Below are 24,513 nucleotides of genomic sequence, written 5' to 3' on the forward strand. Positions count from 1 at the left end.
CAATACAGACACACATACACACAATAACACACCCACACACCTGTGCAAAAACTTACAGAGTAGCACAGTGAGGCTTTTCTAAACAGTCGAACAAAATAAATTAAGGGATGTGGGGACTGATTCTGTGCTTTAATTATTTGTAGAAAATGAGTATGCGCACCGGGCTTTTTCTCACATACAAAGCACACACACACACGAGCAGGCGGAGGATGAGAGCTGAGCGGTGTGATGCGAGCGGGGGCGGGATGCATCGATGCTCTGGTCCGATGGGATTTCCTGAGTTGTATGAATGACAGTCCCTCTGGGAGAACCTCAACAGGACTCCTGACGTCACAATGGAGACAGGAGATTCTGCAACGTGTCACATAAACATGCCCTTTTGCCAAGCATCGTAGAAAAAGAAGAGAAAGTCGAGAATAAAAGGCAAAGCTTTCCAAGAGTCAGCATGAGAGAAGAGAGCGAAGAGCGTTTTTGGAAAGAAAAAAAGGAGGAAGGGAGGGAAAAAAAACAAGCTCTTCACGAGGATCATGACAAATGGCGATAACAAACTGTATCACAGTATCCTCTTTTGAAATAATTTTTTTTTGTTCACATTTGAATGTTTTTTTTGTTTGTTTGTTTCCCAGTAGACTATATCACACAGTGATAACAAAGAAAAGGAGAAATCTACAGCCACGTTAGCTTCGTGCAAAAACCACATACACTGGCACGCCGCATAGGCGAAGAGATCAAAGCAAGACAACGCATACAAAAATATAGAAAAATCTCCAATGCAACTTATCGCTTCACAGAGGAAAAAACAAAAAAACATATCTGTCTGTTTAAGACTGCGTGGCTTCCTGCTGAACACCCACAGCCACTTCAGGACTGCCAAAATTCTTGTTTTTTCCCTGCAGGAATCCACAGAATCACTCAAAATATCCAGAAGCCAAAGCTGATCATTATGGCGGATGCCCATCATAATGACGTTTGGAATAATATGAACAACGACTGTCTGAGTGATAGAAAACTAGTACAATAAAAACATATCATTTCTGTCATATCATCTGTGACAAATTTGTTTGTTTGTTTGTTAGTTTTTTTTTAACTTTGTTATTTTAAAATACATACTATGTCCTGTCACTTTGAAGACATTCCCAGCATTTGCTCATAATTGGTAGTGACAGGGATAAATAGTTTGGCATACTCAGCAAGCCATGCCCAAAAAGGATGCTATTTAGTCTCTTGCAAAGGAGGGGGGTTTGGGGGGAGGGAGGAAGGGCAGGTCCCAGGATGCAATGTCAACCTGCCCTCCTGTGGGAGACGCTGAGGTGGGAGGGGGGAGATGGGCAGGGAGGGAGGGGGGTTATACAGAACAGCTGAGATTACAAATCGTGCTCAAGACCGGGTCAGCCCAATGATTTCAGCACTTGCAAAAAACATGCAAATAGTAAGTCAGAGTTTTGGACTCTCAGTCATTCTGTGTGCCTCGGAGCGGCGTCTGTTTGCTTCACAGGTACAGAACAGAGCCGAAAACTGTGAGCGTCATACCCACGAGTCGGTCGCTGGGCTGCTTCAGCAAGTCCAGCACACTCGCCGCTTTCACATTGATAAGAAAAAGGATTGTTTGGACGCCTTCAAAGGAAAACTGACGGGAGACGTGGGATGAGGACAAAGCAGTTATGAGGAAATGCTGCAAGTAAGGCAAAGACGGATGATTTAATCGGTCCAAGGACAGAAAAAAACCCAACATGCTCAGAGGGTGACATTTTTCAGATGCCATGAAGGGGGCGAGGGAGTCTTTCGGAGGGTGTGGAGGGATTCAACACTGAGGCGAGAAGAGAGGAGTCACTGGTTGTTTGGCTCTCCTGCCCTCTCTTCTTCCTCCTCCTCCTCTTCGTCCTCCTCATCCAGAGAAACGACACCAGAGGAGGCCACGTCGGACACCCTCCTGCGAGGGTCGTAGTCGGGCGGGTATTCCACCCTGTTGCGCTCCGCCTCCACCTGGCACACGGTGCTGTCATAGTCCTTGCAGGGGGTGTCATCATCCTCACCTGGTGACAGGTACGTGTCAGAATAAGACACTGAGTAGCAAGGCGAGTCCTGACCCCCACAGGGCCTGATGCCCCGCCCTACCACTCCCAGGCTTTGGAAGCCACAGTCTCCCCCGCCAGGCCCGCTCTGCCCCACCCTCTGAAGTCGGGCAAGGAGCAGCTCCTCCCGTCCATGCAGCGCTGACAGGATCTTTGCAGCAAGCTCTGCGGCGTTGCTGTGGGAGTGGGTGCCGCGGTGGCCTCCCAGGTCGCGCAGCAGCGGGTGCTGCTCATCCAGGCTGCAGAGGCTGGAGCACAGGGTGTCAGGAGAGCCTGCCGTAGGGGAGGGCTCTCCACTGCCACCTCCCTCTACACCTCCACCTCGACTCTCGCAACAGGGGCTTCGGAAGCCGAGGTGTTGGCAAAGCTGACTGTGGATCAGGTCCTTCAAGTAGGGAGGATAAGATGGCACATCTAGAGGGAATGACACAGACTGTAAGCATGAAGTCCTGAAGGAAGAAGAACAGCGATAAGATAACATTTTCAGTTGGTTTTTGTGACTGACTGCAGAATCAAATCAATTTTTTTCCTCATTTAAAGGAACCCTATGGAGACGTTTACCACTAGAGGCACTCTGGAGCTATTGTAGTTTTGTCATTTTGTCATTAATTTTTATTTGTGTCTTAATTTTTTGTGTTTCTTTGTTTTAAAATATCATGATGACATACCATTAACTCTAGATTGAGAGTACACACTAAAATGGCAATAACGGTGGTGTTACGTCCTCAGGGTATGTAATAAATAATATGATTATATTATATTATATTATATTATATTATATTATATACTGAAACTAGAGGATAGAAGTAAAGTATTGATCTGTTTGTGCTAATATCGATCCAATACCAGTAGCAGCTTTAGTAACGATACTATCAATATTTGGCTCAATCCGCCCACTTCAACTAAATAAACTGCAAGAAAAGTAACAAATAAATGCATAAATAAAATTAAAACGTTAAAACTAAGCACTGGGTATATTGGGATATAAACTGCTGCCCCGAGGTTTATTTTCTTGTCATTTATTCTAAATGCCACGCTCCCTGCCAACTTAAGTACTTTCAAAAACACAAGTTACAGTTTTGTATTAGACAACCAAAAACAGTTTATAATTTGATACATTTAAGCACTGCAACTTTTCAATGACAATCACAGTAAGCTTTACTATAATCTCAGAGTAGAAAAATAATGAAATGAAGTTTAATTAACTATGAATTTACTCTCTATTAATTATTGTTTTTTTTATAAAGTGTTACGAAACACACATGCATTTTACTGAACATGTATTTATCTCCATAGAGTGCCTTTTAAACAAACTCATGTTTCAGAGTTTACTGCTAAAAAGACACAGGAAGTTAAAACACCAGCATTCTCATGTTAGAAGCTACTCAATGCACAGAGTTTAAAAATGTTAAAAAGTTACTCTTTAAATAAAGCCATGCAATGTCCTGCAAATATTTTTAGTAGAAATACTAACATGGCATTATAAGGATGACAAAATGTGATTTGAGTGGAATCACTGTGGAAGCAGCGGAGGTCGGGATCTATGCAACAGTAAAATGAAGAAGTCGGTTTCACAGTGTCACAAACTCAGATCACGTTTCATGTAGAGCTGATTAATATCACAAACAGGTTTGCACATGTGGAGCTGTCTTCACTGAATGGTCTTTGCCCCGGGGTAAGAAAACATTGATGATCATATGAAGACATAGATGCAAGAATGAGGTGAACCTTATTAGCTGCAGTACGGGTTATTGGTGGTTCCGTGTAATCAAGATGAAAGCTGTGGTGAACACGAGCATGCACGTACACACTGCCTTGGTCAGATGCACTCTGTGTATTTATAACCTGCTCACACACCATCCTCACACAGACACTGTCTCTGCTGCAAAGGAAATGATATTAAACATGCAGGAGGGATATCAAATTGCACCAAGGAACCAAAAAAAATGTCTGGAGAGGATGAAAACTAGGGCACTGGGACAATGAAAGACACAGAGACAATGAAGGGGGGGAGTGAGGAAGAGGGTGTGTAACAGGGTATTAGGGAGGAAGGGCACAATATGAAGGAAGTAAATGTGATTTAGTGATTTAGTGTCTGTGTGGGTGCTTACCTGTGCTCTGTGTGGTGGGCTCATTCGCAGGCAGGTAGTCTTCATCATATGAGTCATCATTGGACTCGTCGCCATCCACGGAGGACCAGGCCCTCAGCTTAGCCTCTGCAATGGCAAACTGCTCCGCCACACCTGCAAACACACACGGACACGCATGAGCTACACATGCACACAAGCTATGACATGATTGGCATAGTAACAAGAAGGAGCAGCAAGGCAGTGAGCCTCCACGTCATGTAGCTGATTTTAATTGGCAGGTCTGACCGAGCAACAAAGCACACGGCGCAGAATAAGAAGGGACACAGACTGTTCTCCTTTTGCAGTAAATGCTGTTCGGCAGCCATTTAGCTCGTGTACTTCAAACAGATGTCACAGAGTGTGTGACAGTGTTGTTATGCAGGTTGCATTCCTTCCAGTGCCGAGGAGACAGTGAGTTGGAAGAAGCACAAAGATGAGAGTCTAGCACTGGCTAAATGTGTTTGCCTCTCATAATAGCAGGAAAGATCCATTATTGATCAGCACTGACATTTTTATTGAAATGACAATGATATCATTTCTTTATAAAATTTGAAAATATGACACGCATGTCATGATGCATTTAATGCATACTCATGATGGCAGACGGCTGTACATGTGTGTGTGTGTGTGTGTGTGTGTTTGAGTTTGTTGTTGATGTGACTCAGCAAGTGCCAGAACCAGTAAGCTATAAGAACCAAGTGACCAGTCACCAGTTATCATCATCAGAAGCTGACCAATCAGAAAGCCCTTTCTCTGTTTTCCTCATCATGTCTCTGCCCACTCTCATCATACCTTTCTTACAAATGTCTTTCTTGATAAAACACTCTATCCACTCGCCTGCTCATGACTACTGTTCGATTGTCTTTCATAGTGCATACCTGCCCCTCTCTTCTTATTAGAATTTCTGTCTCCTTCGTCTCCATCACCTCATGTCTCTCTGACTCTCTTTCTCCATGCTCAATGCTCAGTATTCGTGCGTTGTCTCCCACAGAGAAAGATCGATGATCTCATTCATCTTTCACTGTAACTTGGCCCTGAGCGTCCTCACAAACACTGGCACATGTACCAGCAATAGAAATAGTGTGGGCTGCTCTTTACTTGTCCTTTCAAAGTCTTTTTATAATTCCTTTAAGCAAGCATTAAATACAAGCTACAATAATAAAAGAACTTTAATAAGAAAAGTAAACATTTAGTTCAGATCAATAAAAATAGTATTTCACAAAATATCTATAAGGTAAAAAATACCTTATATGTGTTTAACTAAAAACAAAAATATAAAGTAAAATGAACTATAAGAAAACAAACTATAAATAAGTTAAAGAAAATGAGTACAAAATTATATAAAATATTATTCATTATTTATTCATAATGAGAATTATTAAATGTTATAATTACATTTATTATTAATTATCTAATTAATTATAATTTGTCTTTTGAAAATCTGAATATAATTCAAGATGCTAAAGTAAATTGACAACAGGAAAGTAAAACAAATTATTAATTATTAAATGTAGTTTAAAAACTACAATTTACATTCATTTGTAGCAAAATAGTGTAATGGAGGGTACCACAGGGTAGCATTACAATAGGTGAAGCACTTTACAACGTAGCATAGCACTGGGTAACGTAGCACAGAGTAACATAACGTAACAAGGAACAATAGCATAGTGTAAAATAACATAGTATAGCGTAGCATAGCATAGCATAACGTGCAATGTGTAGCGTGATAAAGCATAACATAACGGAATATAGCATAACAAAGAATAATAGCATAGAGCATAGCGTACATAGTATAGTATAGCGTAACCTGACATAGCATAACCTTTCATAATGTAACTTCACCTCGTTGGCGTAATATAAATCTGGCCATGCAGCTACAGTGCTGGCAACAGAAACTGGTCTGGACTCACTGTAATGAACACATTCTTCAATGATAATATATGGGGCGATCGTGGCTCAAGAGTTGGGAGTTCGCCTTGTAATCGGAAGGTTGCTGGTTCGAGCCCCGGCTTGGATAGTCTCGGTCGTTGTGTCCTTGGGCAAGACACTTCACCCGTTGCCTACTGGTGGTGGTCAGAGGGCCCGGTGGCGCCAGTGTCCGGCAGCCTCGCCTCTGTCAGTGCGCCCCAGGGTGGCTGTGGCTACAATGTAGCTTGCCATCACCAGTGTGTGAATGTGTGTGTGAATGGGTGGATGACTGGATATGTAAAGCGCTTTGGGGTCCTTAGGGACTAGTAAGGCGCTATATAAATACAGGCCATTTACCATTTACCATATTCTAGGCACGTGTGAGTATGGAGATACTCTGCAGGATTACCTGCAAAGAATTCATGACTGTGTGCGTGTGTGTGTGTGTCTGAGCATGCTGGCAGAAGTCAGTCTATCGAAAGGACAACCCCAGCAGCTCTTTCAATTCTCAGCACGCCTCCTACACACATACACAGAAGTATATTCACAAACACCAGTGTGTTCTAGAGTAACTAGTTCAAATACGCACTAAGCCCACCAAATGCTCACTTAACACATTCGCACATGCCTGCTTAATGCATTAACACACTTGCTGACATTCACACAGTGTCTCCAGTCACCCACAGTAGCACCATAACAGACTACAAGGTGAAACTTGATAAACAAATAAAGAGAGTCAGCACAAGTGGCGGCTCCCTGAGATGAAGAGGAGTACAATGTGTAGTAATATCTCTCCAACAACTACCCCCACTGCTTCCAACTGTAATACAGAAACAAAGAAATGAATGAAATGATTTGAAGCTTTTATGTTTACATGCTGTTATCTACCGTTTAAAACAAAGCAAAAAAAACACTCTCTGGTATGTATTACAGTTAGCTGGCCAGGATCAACTAATACTATACAAATATAGTACTGTTTGAACTATATAAATAGTACAATATACAAAGAGTACAGGTTTAGTCCTGATAGTGTGTTGATCTTATGTATGGATATAATGCTTTTAGGTACCTCATCAATACACGTACACAAGACCATGAGATCACAAAGACAAGACGGATGAGTAAACAGTTAAAGAGGACAGAAAAAAAGAAGGCAGAACAGAGGAGGCACAGAAGAAAACCGCTCTGTTACGGTGCCACTAGCCGGGAGCAAAACCTTACTGTGCAAATTAACCTTGAGAGTCTGCATTGCAGGGAGCGAGCAAAAGAATAGAGGGAGAGTGGGCAGGAGGGGCAGGGTGAAAAAGATGGAAAAGAGGTAAGAGAAACAGAGGTCAGGGGGAGAAACATTTAAAGAACGGACAGCAAATAGGATAAGAGAATAAATACAGGGGACAAGAGTGAGTGAAAGAGTAGGCAAAGATGAAGTGAGTCAGGGAAAGAAAGAGGAGACAGATGAGCTGTGGTGAGTGCGCTCTCTCTCAGAGGAACATGAGAGGAGGAGGAGAGTTAAAGACAACAAATGCTAACATGTGATCAGTGTCTGGATATCTTACCTGACCAATGACATTTGAGCCTCCTTGTATTTACACCTGGTATTAATGAGTGTTGTCTCAGTTTTGCCTGCTTTGTGATTACATCTCAATATTCAAATTAGGAAGGCAGGTGTGACTGGCTGTGGAAAAACAATCAGGCTGTTCCAGGAAAGCTCTACTTACCTACTTGACATAAGGAAAATAACATCTTAACCGCGGTTATGTCATTAGAGTTATCTCAGCTCGGGCTAAACTCACTCTGCATTACAAACAGCTAAAGTGCACAAAACTGTAAGCTCTTGTGTTTTGATTCAACTTTTGGAAGTCAGGGAATTTATCGCCACATTGCCCGTCTCATTATACAGCAGTGCTGTGCAGTACTGCAGCTCTTTGTTGTTCATCTGATACCAAGTAAATATGGGAGCAGCATTGACAATACCAATACAGATACAAATACTTTTAACCTATAAAGGCAGCTTATATAGCGGAGAGCAATGTGTCAGTATTTATGAGCTCAAGCTTCACTAATTTGCACATTTTAAACACATTTTAATGACCACTAAATCACTGTGATTTACTGCAATTACTGTGATTAGTACACAACAAAGTACACCTGTCATTTTATCATGCATTTTGAAAATTAGTTTTTTTGGAGACCTTGAATGTTTACATTGGGTCAATGTCTGTTGTTTAAATGTGCAATAGGCTATAAAATAAAATAGATGTGACAGTTTAACGCAATTTCAGTGAACTACAAATTGCACTTGGAGGACAGAAGCAAAGTATTAATACTAACGTGCTAGTCGTGATCTGACACCAATACCTGTGTTGGTATCAATACTATTGTTTTTCAGATCAATCCGCTCACATCCACTGTACAGTGTGGCTGATTTAATCCTGTTTGAGATCCAGCCACAAACCACTCTTCCTTCACGTGTTGCAATCAGCAATTGGTGCCGCAATGATATTATTAACGTACGTAACTCAGGCAAGAGATTAATAATAATAATAATAATAATGGATACTTTATTGATCCCCATGGGGAAATTACTTGTTTTTCTCTGCATTTGACCCATTCACTCAGTGAAGCAGTGGGCAGCCCACTAAGCAGGCGCCCGGGGAGCAGTGTGTAGGGACGGTACCTTGCTCAGGGGTACCTCAGGGTAGCCGTTAAGTGGATTCGAACCGCCGACCTTCCGATCATGGGGCGACCACTTTACCTACTGAGCTATCCCTGCCTTTCCCCGTGTTTACCTGATCACACTAACAGTGACGATGTTGTGTTTGACACAGCATTAGATGGAAGTGCTGGGGTGGAGGTGGGTTGCAAAAGCGCTTGCACAGGATGTAGGCTGAAGCAGCTTAAATAGCTGTGACATCTGAGTACTAACCAGCCATCAGCTGATTGGGGTTGATGTTTCTGTGAACAGGTCTTGTTTAATGCTAAATTGTACCTGCAGTGATTTATTGAAGTTCATGAGCATGCAAAACTGATATGCCGTAAATATAGTCATCATGAGTTTGCTGTTAAATTAGCCTACATTTACTCTTATTATGGTTTCTTGTGTAACTAATGCTTCATCATGACGTTTTCATATGCCCTCTTGCCTTAAGTCATTGTTTCAGTTTGTTACCAGTGCCTATGTAAAAAACACTCTCTATAACTTTTTATAATACATTATAAGAAACACAAAATCTTACCAGCAGCAAAGCGTGCCTCCTGCTCTCCTTCAGTGAGGTCAGAATAGGAGTTGAAGTCTGATTCCAGGGCCGCTGTAGTGTCTATAGGCTTGCACCAGCCTTTCCACTCTATTAGATGGGCTACTCTGCCCTGTGCCATGGCTGTAGGCTTCGTCACATGGTCCTTGACCACCTGGGAAATACCTATATGCCAAATATCAAGGATTAGACTGCAACATGACCTCGCAACGATCAGGTGTTTTCACCATGTACGATATCATGCAGCACTCACCATGCAGGGAGGATCGTGCTAACGCAGCAATCTCTTGAATAGTGAGAGCTCTTCTTGATTTTGGTAACATTTCAATGGTGTCGTCAACATTCACCTGAAACGGCAGAAAAGAAAAGAAAAGAAAAAAAAATAAGAGTGAGTGAAAACTCATACAGTAGCTCAGCGTGAATGTGAGCCAGCTCTGAATACATCCTGCTATGAGTCACAGGAGAAAACACAGTGCTGCCTTTTGATAGAGAAGGAACTCCTGGATTCAGAGTACAGAGTACTACTACAAGCCTTTGTGAACTGAAGAATTTTCTCTTTACACACTTTAATCTGTGTTTTAATGAGTTGCACGCTGCACACCATCAATAATGTACAGCAGTTACTCCAAAGCTGGACTGTGCTTATGTTTAACCGACTTATGTAGCACGCAATAGCAAGTTAAATGTCCTATTTAAGCACTCTGGATGAGCATAGTGTTTGTTGAAGGGATGAAACAGAAGTTGCAGAAAAATACTTGATGCTTGGTCGCACTCACGTTAGCTTTAGTGGTTTTGCCTGCTGGCTAATTAGCAAACTAATAGTTCAGGTAACTGAGAAGATGCTTCTCAAGATACAATGGAGGATTTAGCTATGTGGCTGCAAGAACGGAGATGGTTGAGGAAATGGAGCATTTCTATGTGTTTCACTCATATTTATTTACAGATTATCTCCAAACAGCTGTTACCCAAGTGAATCCCTCCAGTGGCATCAACTCTGTCAGGTAGATTTTTATTTTTTTTGACATAGTTAAAATTCTGTCTGTTTAAATGTGTGTGTGTGTGTGTGTGTGTGTGTGTGTGTGTGTGTGTGTGTGTGTGTGTGTGTGTGTGTGTAGACAGGTAATTTCCCCATAGAGAATTAAGAGAACCAGACTGAAGACAAAAGGATGGTCCCCTTCCTCCCTCCACCCCGTCCTCAGTCAAATCTGTCTGCTCTGTAAACTCAAACCACAGAGGGAGTATCGGGTGTTGACAAGTTCCTTTGTCTGCTAACTTTTTACAGCACGACCTGTACTCACGTGGGAGCACGTCAGCAGCAAGGGCTGCGTGCTGAGCTAATGCTCCCACGTTGTTACTTGATATGGGTCAACACACTTGGCTGACTGAGCAATTTGATGATTTCTTTTGTAAAAGGCTGAAGAGGATCTCAACAGGTACAGGTTGTCTCCAATCCCACTGTGACTCACAATGGAGCTGTCTGATGCTCTAGTTTCAATCATCTAAAGGAACAGCACTGGACTACTTGACCTACTATGAAAGCCATATTTCCCTTCCTTGTTGCAGTGAGTCACCAGTCTATGCAGGGTGCATCTGATGTGCAACGAACACTGGTGATGAAGTTAGCTCAACACAGGAGCTTCACCCTGACCTTGTCGTGTCAAGTCCACTTAACCGCAACAAAACAGCAGTCTGAATAAATGAACAACAAAACTATCTGTCAGAGGGGCGCTGTCACGGCAGAGGGGATCCCACACTCAAGACGTGCTAATCCTCCTGTGTCGCAGAGCTGCTCACAGATCGGAGGGAGGATAATCCGGAGGAGACGTGATACATGGCGTCAAGGAGCTCAAGAATAACATATGATGTTGGGCTTAAATTGGAAATCAGAAACGACCCACAGCTAAATATCTTATTTGCTTTCAAACAGCTGCTCTGAGAAAGTCTAACATGGGAGGATTTTATAAATCATTGGAGAAAATCCATCTCAAGAACTCATGTCTAACCCTGCCTCATGAATCTAAACTTCATTTCACAGCTTGTTTTTTTTCAGTGGAATATTCCATGATGATTTCAGGGGGATATCACTACCCCAACACGATGCGCTTTTTCTTATTCTGATAAAGAACACATGCTTTTGAAAAACATGGGTACAAGCTCTCTGCTTGAGCATGATCATGCTGACTGCCGACTCTGCTCCTCCACCGACTCTCTCCCTCCCTGCTCTCCCACTGCCCCACTGAACAGCAGAGTGAACACGAAGACATGAACCGTACTCAGAGCAGACAGGGTGCTCAAGACTGCTGTGCAGAATCTTTATTCAGTGCAACGTAGCACACATTTATATACCTCAGATATTTTAAATACAACTGACTGAGTTTTAATGTCAAAATCCTTCATTTTAAAGTTTCATGTCTGCAGGTCAGTGTACTGGCTACTGTAAGAACAACAGTGCAAATACGCACGTACACACATCACATCAGAATCCATAAAACCTCATGGTCTACTGATTGCCAGCAGCAAAGAGGCTGCTCAGGTTCACCTTTGGCTTTTAAATCATTGGTTAAGTGCTGTCTGTGTGAGCCGTGGCCTGGAGACAGCACAGAGAAAAATGCAGCGGACTCATCAGAGCAACTTGCATTATCAGTGCCTCTTTAACTGCATCACCTGAAAGCCTGCACACTGAGATAAAAGCATACTGTGAGGTTTGATTCCTTTGTTTTTATTTAGTTTTTTCTTATTAAATTTTTTACAAAGATTGTCACTCCATTAAAAAAAAAGTAGCCGTTGCCATACATATATCGAATAACTGCCACCAAAGTACATTTGCTAACACAATTTTTTTCAATCTATTTGAAATAATGGTGCCATCTGTGATTGTCTGATTTACCAGTGGAGAATCCTGTGCTCTTATTTTGAAAGTTCTGTTGCTGTTAAACCAGCTCTTCTTGTCCTGCTGGGCTTGTTATTGCGGTGGCCCTGGATATCTTTCAGCTCCTCCGTCAGGATCTGGGATTCCAACTCCACCATCTTGGACTGCAGTTTGTGAAAGGAGTTCTTCTTTGCCTGTGCTGAGAGCTGGAGGACCACTCTTACCAGAACCTGCAGCAGGTCTAAAAGTGGTTCACAGGGCAGAACTAGGGCTACCGCTGACAGCTGCAGTACAAGATGGTGGAATTGAACCCATTATCTGTCACAAAATACTTGGGAATTCAATTTTTTGCAGAGGAGAGCCTTACAAATGGTATTGTTTATTCACCACAAATAGAATCTAAATCTGTGGGGAAACACTGGAATGTGCTGCATTTGCTATTGTACCTGTGATTAAGAACCTAAAGTGGATTATTAGGCTTACCTGTTTCACTGGTCTGCAGTGACACAGCCACAGAATAACATAAGACAATGCCCCAGGTTTTCCAATAAGCCTGGCAGAGAAGCATTTTACAGCCATAGCTTCTGTTTTATGGGCTAATTGAGGTCACGTCACAGCAGAAATCTAACTTGTACCATTGTACTGGCCAACTGAGTCAATTACCCTGTTCTTGTTTACCAAATGTCAACCCCTTCTTCTGCCACCCATACATGACAAAAAAAAGTTGAGAATTCAAGCCCTCAGAGCTGTTAGTGGAACAGAGCGCTGTGGCTTCTGCTTCCACTTGTGGAAAAGAACCTGAATATTTTGACACGCCACATTTCTACCGTCTTCCTCTTTTCTCACCCTCTCTCTGTCTGTTAACTTCTCCACAATGGGAACATTTCTATGGCAACCAGTCACCGTGGAACAATTCCTCCCGGCGTGTCTGCGTGCGTGATTCACCAATGATGTCACACACTCAGAACACCAACCGACAGCCAGATTAGAGACTCTCACACTTGGCGTCCTGCTTTCTTTTTACAGTAGACGCTGTAGCATTAAATAGAAATGTAGGATGCTGAAGCAGGGTCCGTTAAATGTGAAGCATTAGAGCACTTCCTCTGTAATATAGATGTGTTGAGCTCAGCAGTCCAGCCAAGCTGTCTCTCACAGTCTCCAATGTTCAATATCAGGCCTGCCCATGAAGAGCGAGAGGCTGCATTTCGTAATGGATCACTTAGATGCCGCTAATCAGTGCCTGGCTGGCTCTATGCGACACATCTTATTCACACCCAGATGGTATCCACTGACAAAACTGGGCAAGGTGGATTCATCATCACTCTTGTCATCTCTCAGCCAATTATGAGCCTGCTAACTCTCACTGCTGTTGCATTAAGTAGCTTGCTGTAGCTGAACCCCTTCTTCGTTCCTTATAGGAATCTTTTAAATAGGTCAAAGCATCGGGGTCACATAGATTAGTAGATTCACATTCAAGATGATATTTGCAAAACTTCTCAGAGAGAGCCGCTGGACTCACCCAAATTCCACTTACCTCCTTTTTTTAAAATATATGCCTGCCACACAAGGGCATCCCCCAAGGCTTTTTAGTTCTGCGAGAGAGCATGTCAAGCCTTGAGTCCACCTGTATTTTCAATTGTCAGATCAGAAATACAGATTAAAATGTGCAAATGTGTTCATCTTGGCTTGGGAATTCGAATGAACATCCAGGCAGATGCTCCAGTTGGGCATATGCGGAGCAACAGCGCTCTCAGTGTACTAGCTCTCGTGTGCAGAGTGAGGGACCTTGCACGTCACTGAGATTTCATTTAAAATTCCTAATTTGAAAGAAGTAGCCACTAATTACCCTGAATGGCTTGTAAAATCAGTTGAAAACCAGCTGGTTAGTATCAGCAACAGCTAAAAAGGAGAAAAGAAGCCCAGGTTGAAATGCACATTACAGACTTGGGTGGCTTGATTAATAAGGTAATTATCAGAGCAGGAAAGGTTGAGGAAATCATTTTCCGCTTCATGTGGGGAGATGCAGCCATATCTGATAGTTGCTTCTGCAGGTTATAATCCACCAGTTTACTTAAAACGTGGCCCAGACCATACGTGTTCAGCCACAATTGTGCTGCCAGAGGTGAGCCTTTTAAGGCAGAAGATAAAAGAATAACACGTGAACTTTTGCAGCAGCCTGCCCTTTCACCCTGTTAACAATCTGCATCAGATAACATGACTGCCTGTTAGAACAGAAATAACAAATCAGCGCGAGAAGAGAGGAGATTACTGAAATACTTAATGTCAAATATACCACCGCTACATCTTGCATGACTACATCCAAAGTAAATACAGGACCAGTACTGCTGATAGCAACACTGATACTGATAGCTTTAGTTTATGAAAGCAGCATATATAGGGGGAACAGTGTGACATTATTTATGAGATGAATCATCATTAATTTGCAAATTCCGAACACATTTTAACGACCGCTAAATCACTGTGATTGTGATTACTTTCCATAATAATAAATTAACAAGACAACTTTCAGCTTTCAGTGTATTTTGAAACTGGATTTTTGGAGACCTGGAGAGTAATGTGCCATCTCTACAGCCCTTTGGGGTTGTTTAAATGTAATATAGGCGAAATGACAGTAAACACAAAAAGATACAGTGCACGTCTGAGGTATATTTTTCCATTTCAGTCCTACTTTGTTAGTATCAGTCTGATACCAATGCCAGTACTGGTATCAATACTGTGGATATTTGGACAAATTAGGGTGAGATCCTGCTTCTGTGCACACTAGTTCACTGTTATGATTCACTGGCAGACTTGAGCCATTGTTTCTTACACCTGTGAAAATGGTCTATAATAATCTTATTATTGTCAATGCAGAACCACTTTCCAAAAGAAATTAAGGTGCCGATAAAAGCTTTTGAATCTAATTAAACACATAGGCTACATGTCCATTTTGTAGAGTAGGCCTGGTCTCTTTAAACGGCGCTGCACCCTGCTGCTACTACATTTAATGTGACATTGTCTTCATTTGAATCGCCATTAGTGCCCATTAGAAAGCACTCAGAACTGTGTTTAAATGTCTAACGTGAACTCTAGCCGAGCTATCCAACAGAAGACACTGCACGGGGTCGTTATGTCACAAAAAACTTTTTTTTTCTATGATAAAGAGAGAATTAAGGGCACCTCGCTGAAGTCCAGTGCGCCCAAAGGTGCTGTCAGTATCAGCCTGCGCGCCAAGGAGGTCCGCGTGCTCCCCAGGAGCGCTAGGTCAGACAGGGAGCTTGCCGCGCTCCAGTCCACGCGCAACGAACCGTCAACCGCCACTGTCAGGAGGAAGAGAGCCACGTGAGGATTATATCAAATGAACATGTCAGAAAACAACTCCACGCCGCATTCTTGCTCCGTAAAGCGTTGAATAGCGACATAAATAATAAGCAAAAATGTGACACTATGACAAAGGCCACAGTAACGTGGCAATAAAGTGTAATTAATGATTCGTAACGTGCTTTTTTTGTCTTCTTAGTGCACTGGAGTTTTAAGGCTTAAGCTAACCTTGTGTGTTTCAAAGTTTCAGTCACCATGCCAACGTCATGCCTCCAGAGGGACCACAGGTCGGGCGCTCAGGGGTGATGACCGTATAAGGTAATGTGGTGTTCGCGTCTCACTAACTTTGCTTTTGTTTGTTTTATCGGAAAAAAATTTAAACACCGAATTTCCCTTTAACTACCAAATTCCTAAACACGCTGCAGTAAATACAATAAAATAAAATTGAAATAACGACCAGTTTTAAAAAGTAATAACAATAAACCCGAATGTTAAATAGTACAAATTTAAATTGAGGCCTTAAAGGCGTATTTACTGTAAGTGCTTTCCTCCTTATGTAATGTATACAAGTGTTGGGCTTCTTTATTGCAGCGCATTCTGAGGCTATAGTAAGATAACAAGAGGCGGGCGGTGCATACATTTCCATGCACTTAAAGCCATGCTATGCCATGCACACGTACGGTTCTGGCGGCAGCTCGGGCCTGTTAGATGTTTCATAAAGTCGGGTCTACTTTTTCGGATGAACTGAAGCAGAGAACATAAAAAATGAAATTGATCAAATTAAAAACTAAAAAAGCAGGAACCAAGGAGCGTGTCTTCTCGTTTGTTTTGTTTCGCTTTTAAAACATATTTTTTTTACGTCAGCCGGCTACGTCACGAACAAACAGAGGCAAGGCTCCGACTACGTGAAGGGCAAATGTCACCAAGCAACCTTCTGGTTGCAAACGTCACGGAACCGCCCGCAGACACGTGACTGTCCGCTTGATTGGGCGCGTTTAACCTTTCCATCATCTTCCCCTCTCCGTGACCTCACAGACAGAGAGTGTGTGTATGGGGGGGGGGGGGGGGGGGGGGGCATGTAGGACCAAAGGTGCTCGTGTGCACGCGGCGCTGCGGAACATTTCAGCACCAGGACAGCTCCCCCCAACTTTGCATCGCTCAGCGTCTGCGTCCACGTGCACGCCCCCAGCCCACTCCAATCTCTCCAAATCAGTTCTGCACAAACGCGATTAGGAGGCGGGCCTTTAAATGTCAGTGCCCAGCTCATCTTTCCGACCCTTCGCTGCAGGGGAGGCGTTTCTAGTTACTGCCCGTGAAAAGAACAACTCGCTCGATTAGTCGCCAGCGCCCATCTCAAATATTGAATCCGATATCAGTCACCAGACTTCAGCAGTTTAGCGCCCCGAGCTCATGTTGCCCACCTGCTGAATTCAATATGCGCTGTTTAATTGGGTGTGATGAGATCGGATGCCCGATCGGGGGGAGGAGGGTGGGGGTGTATTGTATCGCTGAATCTAGGCCATCTTTAGTCGATGCGAGTATTGTTCAGAGGAGTGGAAGATGCGCACGTGCGTGTGTTCTGTGTAGTTTTCAATTGAGTTCCAGACGGTCATTTGAGCCTGCGTGGAAAGCTGTGCACCCTCACTCTTTTGCATTTGACATACACATGACAGCAACGAATCACCGGAAAGCCGCTCGGCGCCTGAAACCGAGCCCCGCACGCTGAGATGTTTGTTGATCAGCTTTGCTGGCCTTTAAACCCGCACGGTTGGTTTGAGCGACATTGCACAGACACTCACAAATGCGTTTTGCTTTCAAGCTTGCATTGGGCACGTCGCGCGTGTCAGATCAAGGCTGCGGTTTAAGTCGTGGCTGTGGATCAGAAATGCATGGAAGAAAAAACAGATCCACAGACACTGGTGATAAGGACGTTTACGGTCTAAAGTTTTTGGACCACTTAAAGCCCATGCGCACTTCTTACCTTACATTTATACTGCGAGACAGCCTTTTCTCTAACAATACAGCCTCAGGTATCAGTAGATTTCTATTAGAGTTTTAAAATACCACAGATAATAAAGTAACTAAAGCTTTAAATTAATGATGTAAACAGACTAACATATAAATACATGTAACTCACATTAACACTGTACGTGACTGTACCACGTTACATTCCACCACTGGAAGCATTAGTCCTCTCAGTGCTTCCGTGAAGTGGGCACTGGAAGATTAAGAGCATTTCGGCCTTTAGAAGCTCACGTTTGGAGCACGGCCATGACTGCGGGTAAGGTGGATGGGACTGGGGTCTGAATGAAAGGAAAGAGCACAGGTGGTGTAGGTTAGGGTGAAGAATAAGACTAAAAACATGTGGCGCATTTCTTATGAGGGGGGCTCACCGTTCTCCTCCGCGTGGGCCTAATTTGCTCTTTTTTAATCTTAATTAATCTTCTTCCCTTGACTGTGATCTATCTAAAAGGCAGCCTCAATCAGTGTCTCCTCTCCCCCGTCACAGCAAACGAGCGCTGCAGTCTCGGCTTTTATTTGTATTTATCTGTTAATTGTGCTCCTAGGTCTCTGCTCGCACTCGGTCTCCTTCCTTCTCCTTCTCTCTCTCCCTCTCTTCCACCGTACTTTCCGTTGTCGTGGAAACTGTAGAAAGAGAGACCTCGACCGTGCATCTTTCCCTCTCTTTCTCTTCGCCTCTCTGGTGTCTTCGGGCTCTCTGACAGACTTATGAGCCCATCAACACAATTAGGTCAAGACCGGTGTGATGTCACACACGTTTATCCACAGTGTGAATGTGAGATGTGAGAGGCAAACAGGTGGCTGCTGCCTTAGCTGCACTCTTTGCTGGATGTGCGGGAACACCGTGTGCACGTAGGCGGCAGACCTGTGTGAGGGGTAATGGGACCGGAGAGGGGTCGGGGAGGGGGGGCATGTCATGTCAGTACGCACTCCGCGACAAGTAGACAAGGGGACATCAAATGACGGGGGGGGGGTGACCATTTCCACTGCTAATCATCTGAGTGCAGCAGATGAAAGAAAGCGGGGTTTAAACGGCTTTTTGTAACATCTGAATCACGAGGAGGAAAAACAACCACCGCGTCTGTTTACGTGTGGAGAATCGAGATCGATCAAGAATCGATGGTTGGATAGGTGGTGGGTTCGGATTTAAATTAATGGCTACAGAGTGGGAAACCCAGTTGGATAAATACACAAAGGTGGTGGCGGGCTGGAGGGCATCAGAGGTCGGGGGCACAGAGAACCGGGGGGCCCTGGGCAGCATTTAGCCGCCAGGCGAGCGGATGGGAGACACTTGCGGCAAAGGTGTAAACAAGCGTGAGAGCAGAATAGATGTGGAGGAAACAGGGAGCTTGTTTCTTGGCAACAAGCAAATGACCCGCCGCTGCATATGTGCCCCAAGATGGACTGATCCTGAGTTCCTTTCTTTCTTTAGAGAGAAATTTTGACTTTAATACCAAGAAGAAAATCACCCTGATTCCAGTAAACAAGCTGCCTTTTAAATCAAGAATTTTTCTTCAAGGTGGCGTGTGCGATCGCATGTATTCAAGAGAAAAGAAAAGCCATCCTACCTTACAACTGAACTGGCTCAGCGCGGTCAGAACCATCTTGTCCAGATGAGACTTTGGATCAGAGGAAATTAAAGTTAAATTAAAAAGAAACGCCGTTTCTTCCTCGATGGTGTCAAGAGCACCTCTGCTTGTCTTCTCTATCTCTGACTGGCGTGCTCACCCAAAAGCTTCTTGCAACTCTCGTAGCATCGCGATGTTTAGGCTGCAGATTCTAGCCCCCCACCCCCCATCCAAAACACACACACACACACACACACACACACACACACACACACACACACACACACACACACACACACACAGAAACGCAGTCCTGCGCTCACACGCGCCATTAACCTCTGATAGAGTTGAAATTCCAGCCATGTAAAGCGCTCTGTGTGCACACTGAAGCTCCTTTACTGGCGTGCATATGACTCAGCAGCAATATTATATGCCTCCGCGACTCGGGCACAGCATGCTGTGCGTATACAAGCACCGCACCGGTCGGAAATTCGCTCTGTACCTGCGAGAGGCTGCAGCAAAAACATAAGCGTAAGAAAAAACAAATAAAAATAATAAGCAGGCTTCATTCAGCGTGCTTTCTTTTTCTCTTTCTTTGTTTTTTGAATGAAAGCAAATTCAAAATCTTTCTTACCAACTGGCGCTTTGGAGCTGATACAGCCCATATTTGCAGCTTCATGTAGAACCGCAAGCTATTACATGTGTTCCCCCCTAACAGTCGCGGAGCGTACCTCACTTATCTCTGACTCTCCTCCTTCGGAGGCTCCGCTGGGTTCCGGTACGAGGCGGCAGCGCACTGCTGTGCTCACACCGCTGCAGCGACGCCGAGGGCGGGGGGGAGTCCGGCCATCACTTCCTCTCCCTGCTTTCACTTTCTTCTGTTTTTAACCTGCTTCAAATCCACACACATAAAGTCTTTGTGCAGCTTTGCTGTTGCTTTCTTCTTTTCCTTCTTCTTCTTCTTCTTCTTTATCACTTGAGTCTCTTAGACGAGCTCTACGTCACCTGTCGCAGGGTCGGGTCCTGAGGTTCAGCACCACAGAGGGCGGACAGCGCTCTGTCTGGGGGCAGCGGCATGGGTTTCAGTCCCAGCCCGGCAGCTGTGAGGGTCGAGTTCTCTCGGCTCGGTCACTGCCACGCCACGCTGTCAAAACAGATTCCCGCGCGTCACAGAACGAACCTTGGGAGGCACACACATTGATAGAAAAATCCCACGCTCGGCCGCTTATATACGGCCAAATCTGAGTTTCCGCCTTCGAAGTAGAAGCGGAATGAGACGTGATTGGCTGGTGTCACCTTACATGCCAGCCAACATGAGGGAGGAAGAGAGGGAGGAGTTAGCAGCGCGCACACAGGAGGAGGAAGGTGTCAGATGAGGATTTCATGTCTCGTCGTCTGTGGAAGAAGCACGATGGCAAATCTGGAACGTGTTGCATATGTCATCAGGTCTAAATAGGGAACGCGCACAGTGTGAAGCCTGGCGCAGGTTGTGATGTTACGAGAGCGACAAAAACCCACTTTTCCACCGACAGTCGTGGGGTTGGAAAGGTCGCGTTGGGTCTGTATGACCACAGACTGCATGTTGGTGTAGCAATGCAAACGTCCAATAACAGTAGCTATTTAAAAAAAAAAAAAGCATGCAAGCAAATGGACAACGTTTCCGAACATCAGACCCACTTTCCTATACGCACAGCGCGCAGTGGTCCAGCTGCAGGCTCTCTGTGACCTCCAGCTTCACGCATCCAAATATAGGCAAGATGTCAAAGAAAGAAAAAAGCCTGACATTTGTGCTCTTGCATCCTCAATCCCAGTTACCCGTTATAGAATCGTGCATGGGCAGAGAGAGTGACTAGAGCAGGAGAAAGGCATGTTGTGACCTATTTGTAAGCGACCCAAACCTGTCTCCAAGCGAGCAGGTTGGCGCTCAAGCATCTTCCCTTCCAATTTTCTCTTAACGCCCACCAGGACTCTAAACATAGACCCAGAGCTGCTGACCCACGAGGCCGCTCTACCTCCACACTGCGCCTGTTACCTCATATGGAGGAACAGCTCCATCATGGAGCTCTTTGAAATTCGTTTTCTATCCATCCCCCCCGAAAAAACGCCACGAAGAACGTCATGTAGAGATATTATCCACTGGATCCTTTATTTATTTATTTTTTACATGAAGGTAACTTAAAGGCTATTATCTATAAACTACATAAATGTATCCTGTAAATCAGCACTCCTTTCCAGTTATTTTGTCAAATAGGGGCACATGGGAAATCAGGAAATTGAATCAGGAATAAATGCCTAAATAAAAACTAAATACATAAACAAAGAAACTTGGACCTGGTTGAAAATAAAAGTAGTTATTTTAATTATTGGTTATTTCAATGGTGGCTGGATCTCATCTCTCCATGAGCATGGATTAGGAAGCATAAGGTGGTCACAGACCACACAATTAAACTATGGAGCAAAATGCAGACTGATTTCAAGTGTAAATACTCCTCATTCTGCCAAAAAAAATGTAAGTAAAATATCTATGATGGATACATGATACATATTATGGATCAGCCACTGGACACCTCGAGCTCCGGCTTTACCTGCAACCCTGCCCCTCATATGCAGGCATGAAGGAAATGTTAGTTCTCTGTGTCTGGAACATGTGGAACTCCGACAGCTTTAGGAAAAGTCGCTGAGACATTTACTTTGTCACTCAGTTGGAGCTGTGCAGGAATACAGCCTGACTGTATGCTTCACACAGATCCCACGGGAGCATGTCCAATATGAGCTGTGTGCCTAAAAAGGCGCGACGGACACATGAGTGAATGGCTCGGTGTCATCATGAGAACATCATGGCTAAAAATGACCAACTTGTTATACAGTAAACACAAAGAAAGTGAATGAGAAACATCAAAGCATGATGCCTTAACATGTGCGGCATGTGTCACTTTACTCATCACAGAGTCAAACCGTGGGAGGACCGCCATTAGTCACACGGGCCTTTTTTTCCTTTTTCTTTTTTGCCTTTCTTTCTGCACGTGCACAGTCTTCTCGTGTTGTGTTATTTTTTACAGTTTGAACCGCAGAAGACTGCAATCTTCTGCACCCACTCTCCCCGCAGTGCAGCCCTCATCTCATAACACACACCGAAAAAGTTGCGGCAAATCCATACAGTGTGATGGGCCCTGTGCCTACTGTAGCTAGTGCTCTAGCGCCACCGAAAGGACGGCTGGTACACAGGCAGCTGTGGGAGCTGTAGGAGTGCGGTGAGAGCCTGTTGCGCAGTACAGTATGTGTGACTGCAGAGCAGTCCTGAACAGCTTGCGTGTCTCCTTTTCGTATGAGAACTAGTATCAGAAAAGTTAAACAGTTAGGAAACATGCAAGGAATAAATGCAAGCATGTGTTAGAGATGTTTAAACTGATTAAAATGGACAAAGTGTTGTACAGACAAGGCTGCTCTTTTCATTGAAGCATGTGAAAACACAACTTGACACATTTTAGATATAAAAATGAAGATTCAGAGTAAAGAAAAACAGGCATTCCAATCACATTTATTGTTGTTTTAATACCTGTTGTTTAGACATCTGTGATAGAAGTGGCAAAATGTCACTAAGAAGTTGGAGATTTTACAGTTTTTTTGCAGGCTATTGCAATCGTCACGTTTCCCTCTTTGATCAAAATGATCTGGATGATCAAGCGCATTCCACCTTTAAAAAAGGGGGAAAAACTAGGGCGTGAACAGGATATCCATTCTGTTAAAAGAAGTGATCGTTTGTGCTGTGATCAGACAGAGAATGCCTGTTTAGAGAGAGCAGCCCCCTCAGCTGAAGAAAAATGTAGCCGTCCTTTTCTTCAGAGAGCCCACGACAGCACGCAGAACACAAGGCGAGTGATGAAACAGAAGCTTTCTGCCAGCTTCAGGCTCTTGGGGCTGCAGATAAGAAGGAGATCTTGATAAAAAAGCTCAGCAGATTTAGTCTCATGCAGTAAAATGAGGACGAGACGGCATTGTAGAGCTTTGTAGAGCTGCCTGGCTGATTAAATGAAAAGCAGAGAAATGACCAAGAGACAGTTCTTATGTCCCAGGTTCTTGTTGCTGCTGTCTCAAGCTGTCCCATCCCCTACTGGGGGCTTTATATGAGAACCACTAAGCTCTGGAGAAACAGAGGATCTTTGATTATGTTGTGTTCTATTGATTATGGTGATATTGTTCATATGCATTCTTCTGCCACCACCTTAAAGCGTCTTGTTGTATATTCCAGTGCACAGTTTCATCACACGTGATGTCCCTTAATGTGAAAAGGTGGAGTGGTCCTCCTTAACAAAGAGCAGGGAGCAGCAGTATAACAACTTTTTCTTTTTGCTGTCACCACCACAAACAGCCAGGTTATCTCTGTTCTCTGCTTACATTTAAATACAGTGCAGCGTCAGACCACAGCTTACTGTAACATAGGTCTTAGAAAAACACAGGTTTTCACATTCTGTGTTGCTTACCAGTTGAACAAGCCAAAAACTTATGAAGTCCCATCTTCTGATTACATAATCCCTTTATGTAATCTGATTACATAAAGTGTTATCTGAATGTTTCTGCAATCACACTTGCACAGCTTCTAATTCTGAAAATATATCATAATGATTGTTTGTGCATTATATGTTTCTCTGCCTGTCCATCCATCCATCCATCCATCCATCCATCCATCCATCCATCCATCCATCCATCTATCCATCCATCTTCTTTTGCTTATCCAGGTCATGGGGGCAGCAGCCTAAGCAGATAAGCCCAGACCCCCAGCCACCTCCTCCAGCTTGTCTGGGGGAACACCAAGGCTTTCCCAGGCCAGCCGAGAGATATTATCTCTCCAACTTGTCCTGGGTCTGCCCTGGGGCCTCCTCCTGGTGGGACATACCCGGAACATCTCACCCAGGAGGTGCCCAGGAGGCAACCGTGTCAGCTCGTGACCATGGGTGAGGGTAGGGATGTAGACTGACCGGTAAATCGAGAGCTTTTTTTTTGCACTCAGCTCTCTCTTCACCACAGCAGACCGGTGCAGCGTCCACATAACTGCACCCGCAACACCAATCCATCTGTCACGCCTAGAAATTCTGTCCATAAAGAAATTCTGTCTGCCCCTTGTCCTTAGACTTTATATGTTTGTTTTGTGTTGTGTATGTTTGTGTACATGGGTTTATTCTTAAGATATAAACTGCAAATCTCAATGTGAGTACATGCTGAAGATAGGGACACACTCATATGTCAGTTGAATATCAATGCTGGATGAAGTTTTCTTGGTTTTCCTGCTATGAAAGTGGGATAAAGAACAGCAGAAAGTGCTGGTGCTGGAGCCTGTTCCAGCGGTCACAGGATGACCAGCAGGGTACATCT

General features: G+C 44.0%; 1 protein-coding gene across 2 annotated transcripts; it reads right to left on the minus strand.

Annotated features, from left to right (window-relative positions):
* Nucleotides 1-1,827: 1,827 nt before the first annotated feature.
* Nucleotides 1,828-19,808, minus strand: fam131ab (family with sequence similarity 131 member Ab). 2 transcript variants are annotated; one of them, XM_085371410.1, is made up of 6 exons: nt 19,778-19,808; nt 15,413-15,552; nt 9,617-9,710; nt 9,346-9,528; nt 4,184-4,315; nt 1,828-2,486 (listed from the first exon to the last, which is right to left on the minus strand). In XM_085371410.1, the coding sequence occupies exons 1-6, from the start codon at nt 19,806-19,808 to the stop codon at nt 1,828-1,830; spliced, it is 1,239 nt and encodes a 412-aa protein (XP_085227536.1). The 2 variants fall into 2 exon arrangements, with proteins under 2 accessions (XP_085227536.1, XP_085227537.1); XM_085371411.1 differs by lacking the exons at nt 15,413-15,552; nt 19,778-19,808 and adding an exon at nt 19,144-19,179.
* Between the last annotated feature and the right edge of the window lie 4,705 nt (nt 19,809-24,513).

Source organism: Diplotaxodon limnothrissa, linkage group LG14 (assembly GCF_057381915.1).
Source record: "Diplotaxodon limnothrissa isolate DT_005_m linkage group LG14, D_limnothrissa_male_GT1.1, whole genome shotgun sequence".
NCBI classification, from domain to species: Eukaryota; Metazoa; Chordata; class Actinopteri; order Cichliformes; family Cichlidae; genus Diplotaxodon; species Diplotaxodon limnothrissa.

Coding starts and splice junctions, on each gene's coding strand:
- fam131ab (XM_085371410.1), bottom strand. CDS start 19,808: ATGGGCTGTATCAGCTCCAAAGCGCCAGTTG. Junction 9,711..15,412: donor GCGCACTGGACTTCAGCGAG/GTGCCCTTAATT, acceptor CTGCCGTTTCAG/GTGAATGTTGACGACACCAT. Junction 4,316..9,345: donor GGAGGCACGCTTTGCTGCTG/GTAAGATTTTGT, acceptor GTGTGTTTGCAG/GTGTGGCGGAGCAGTTTGCC.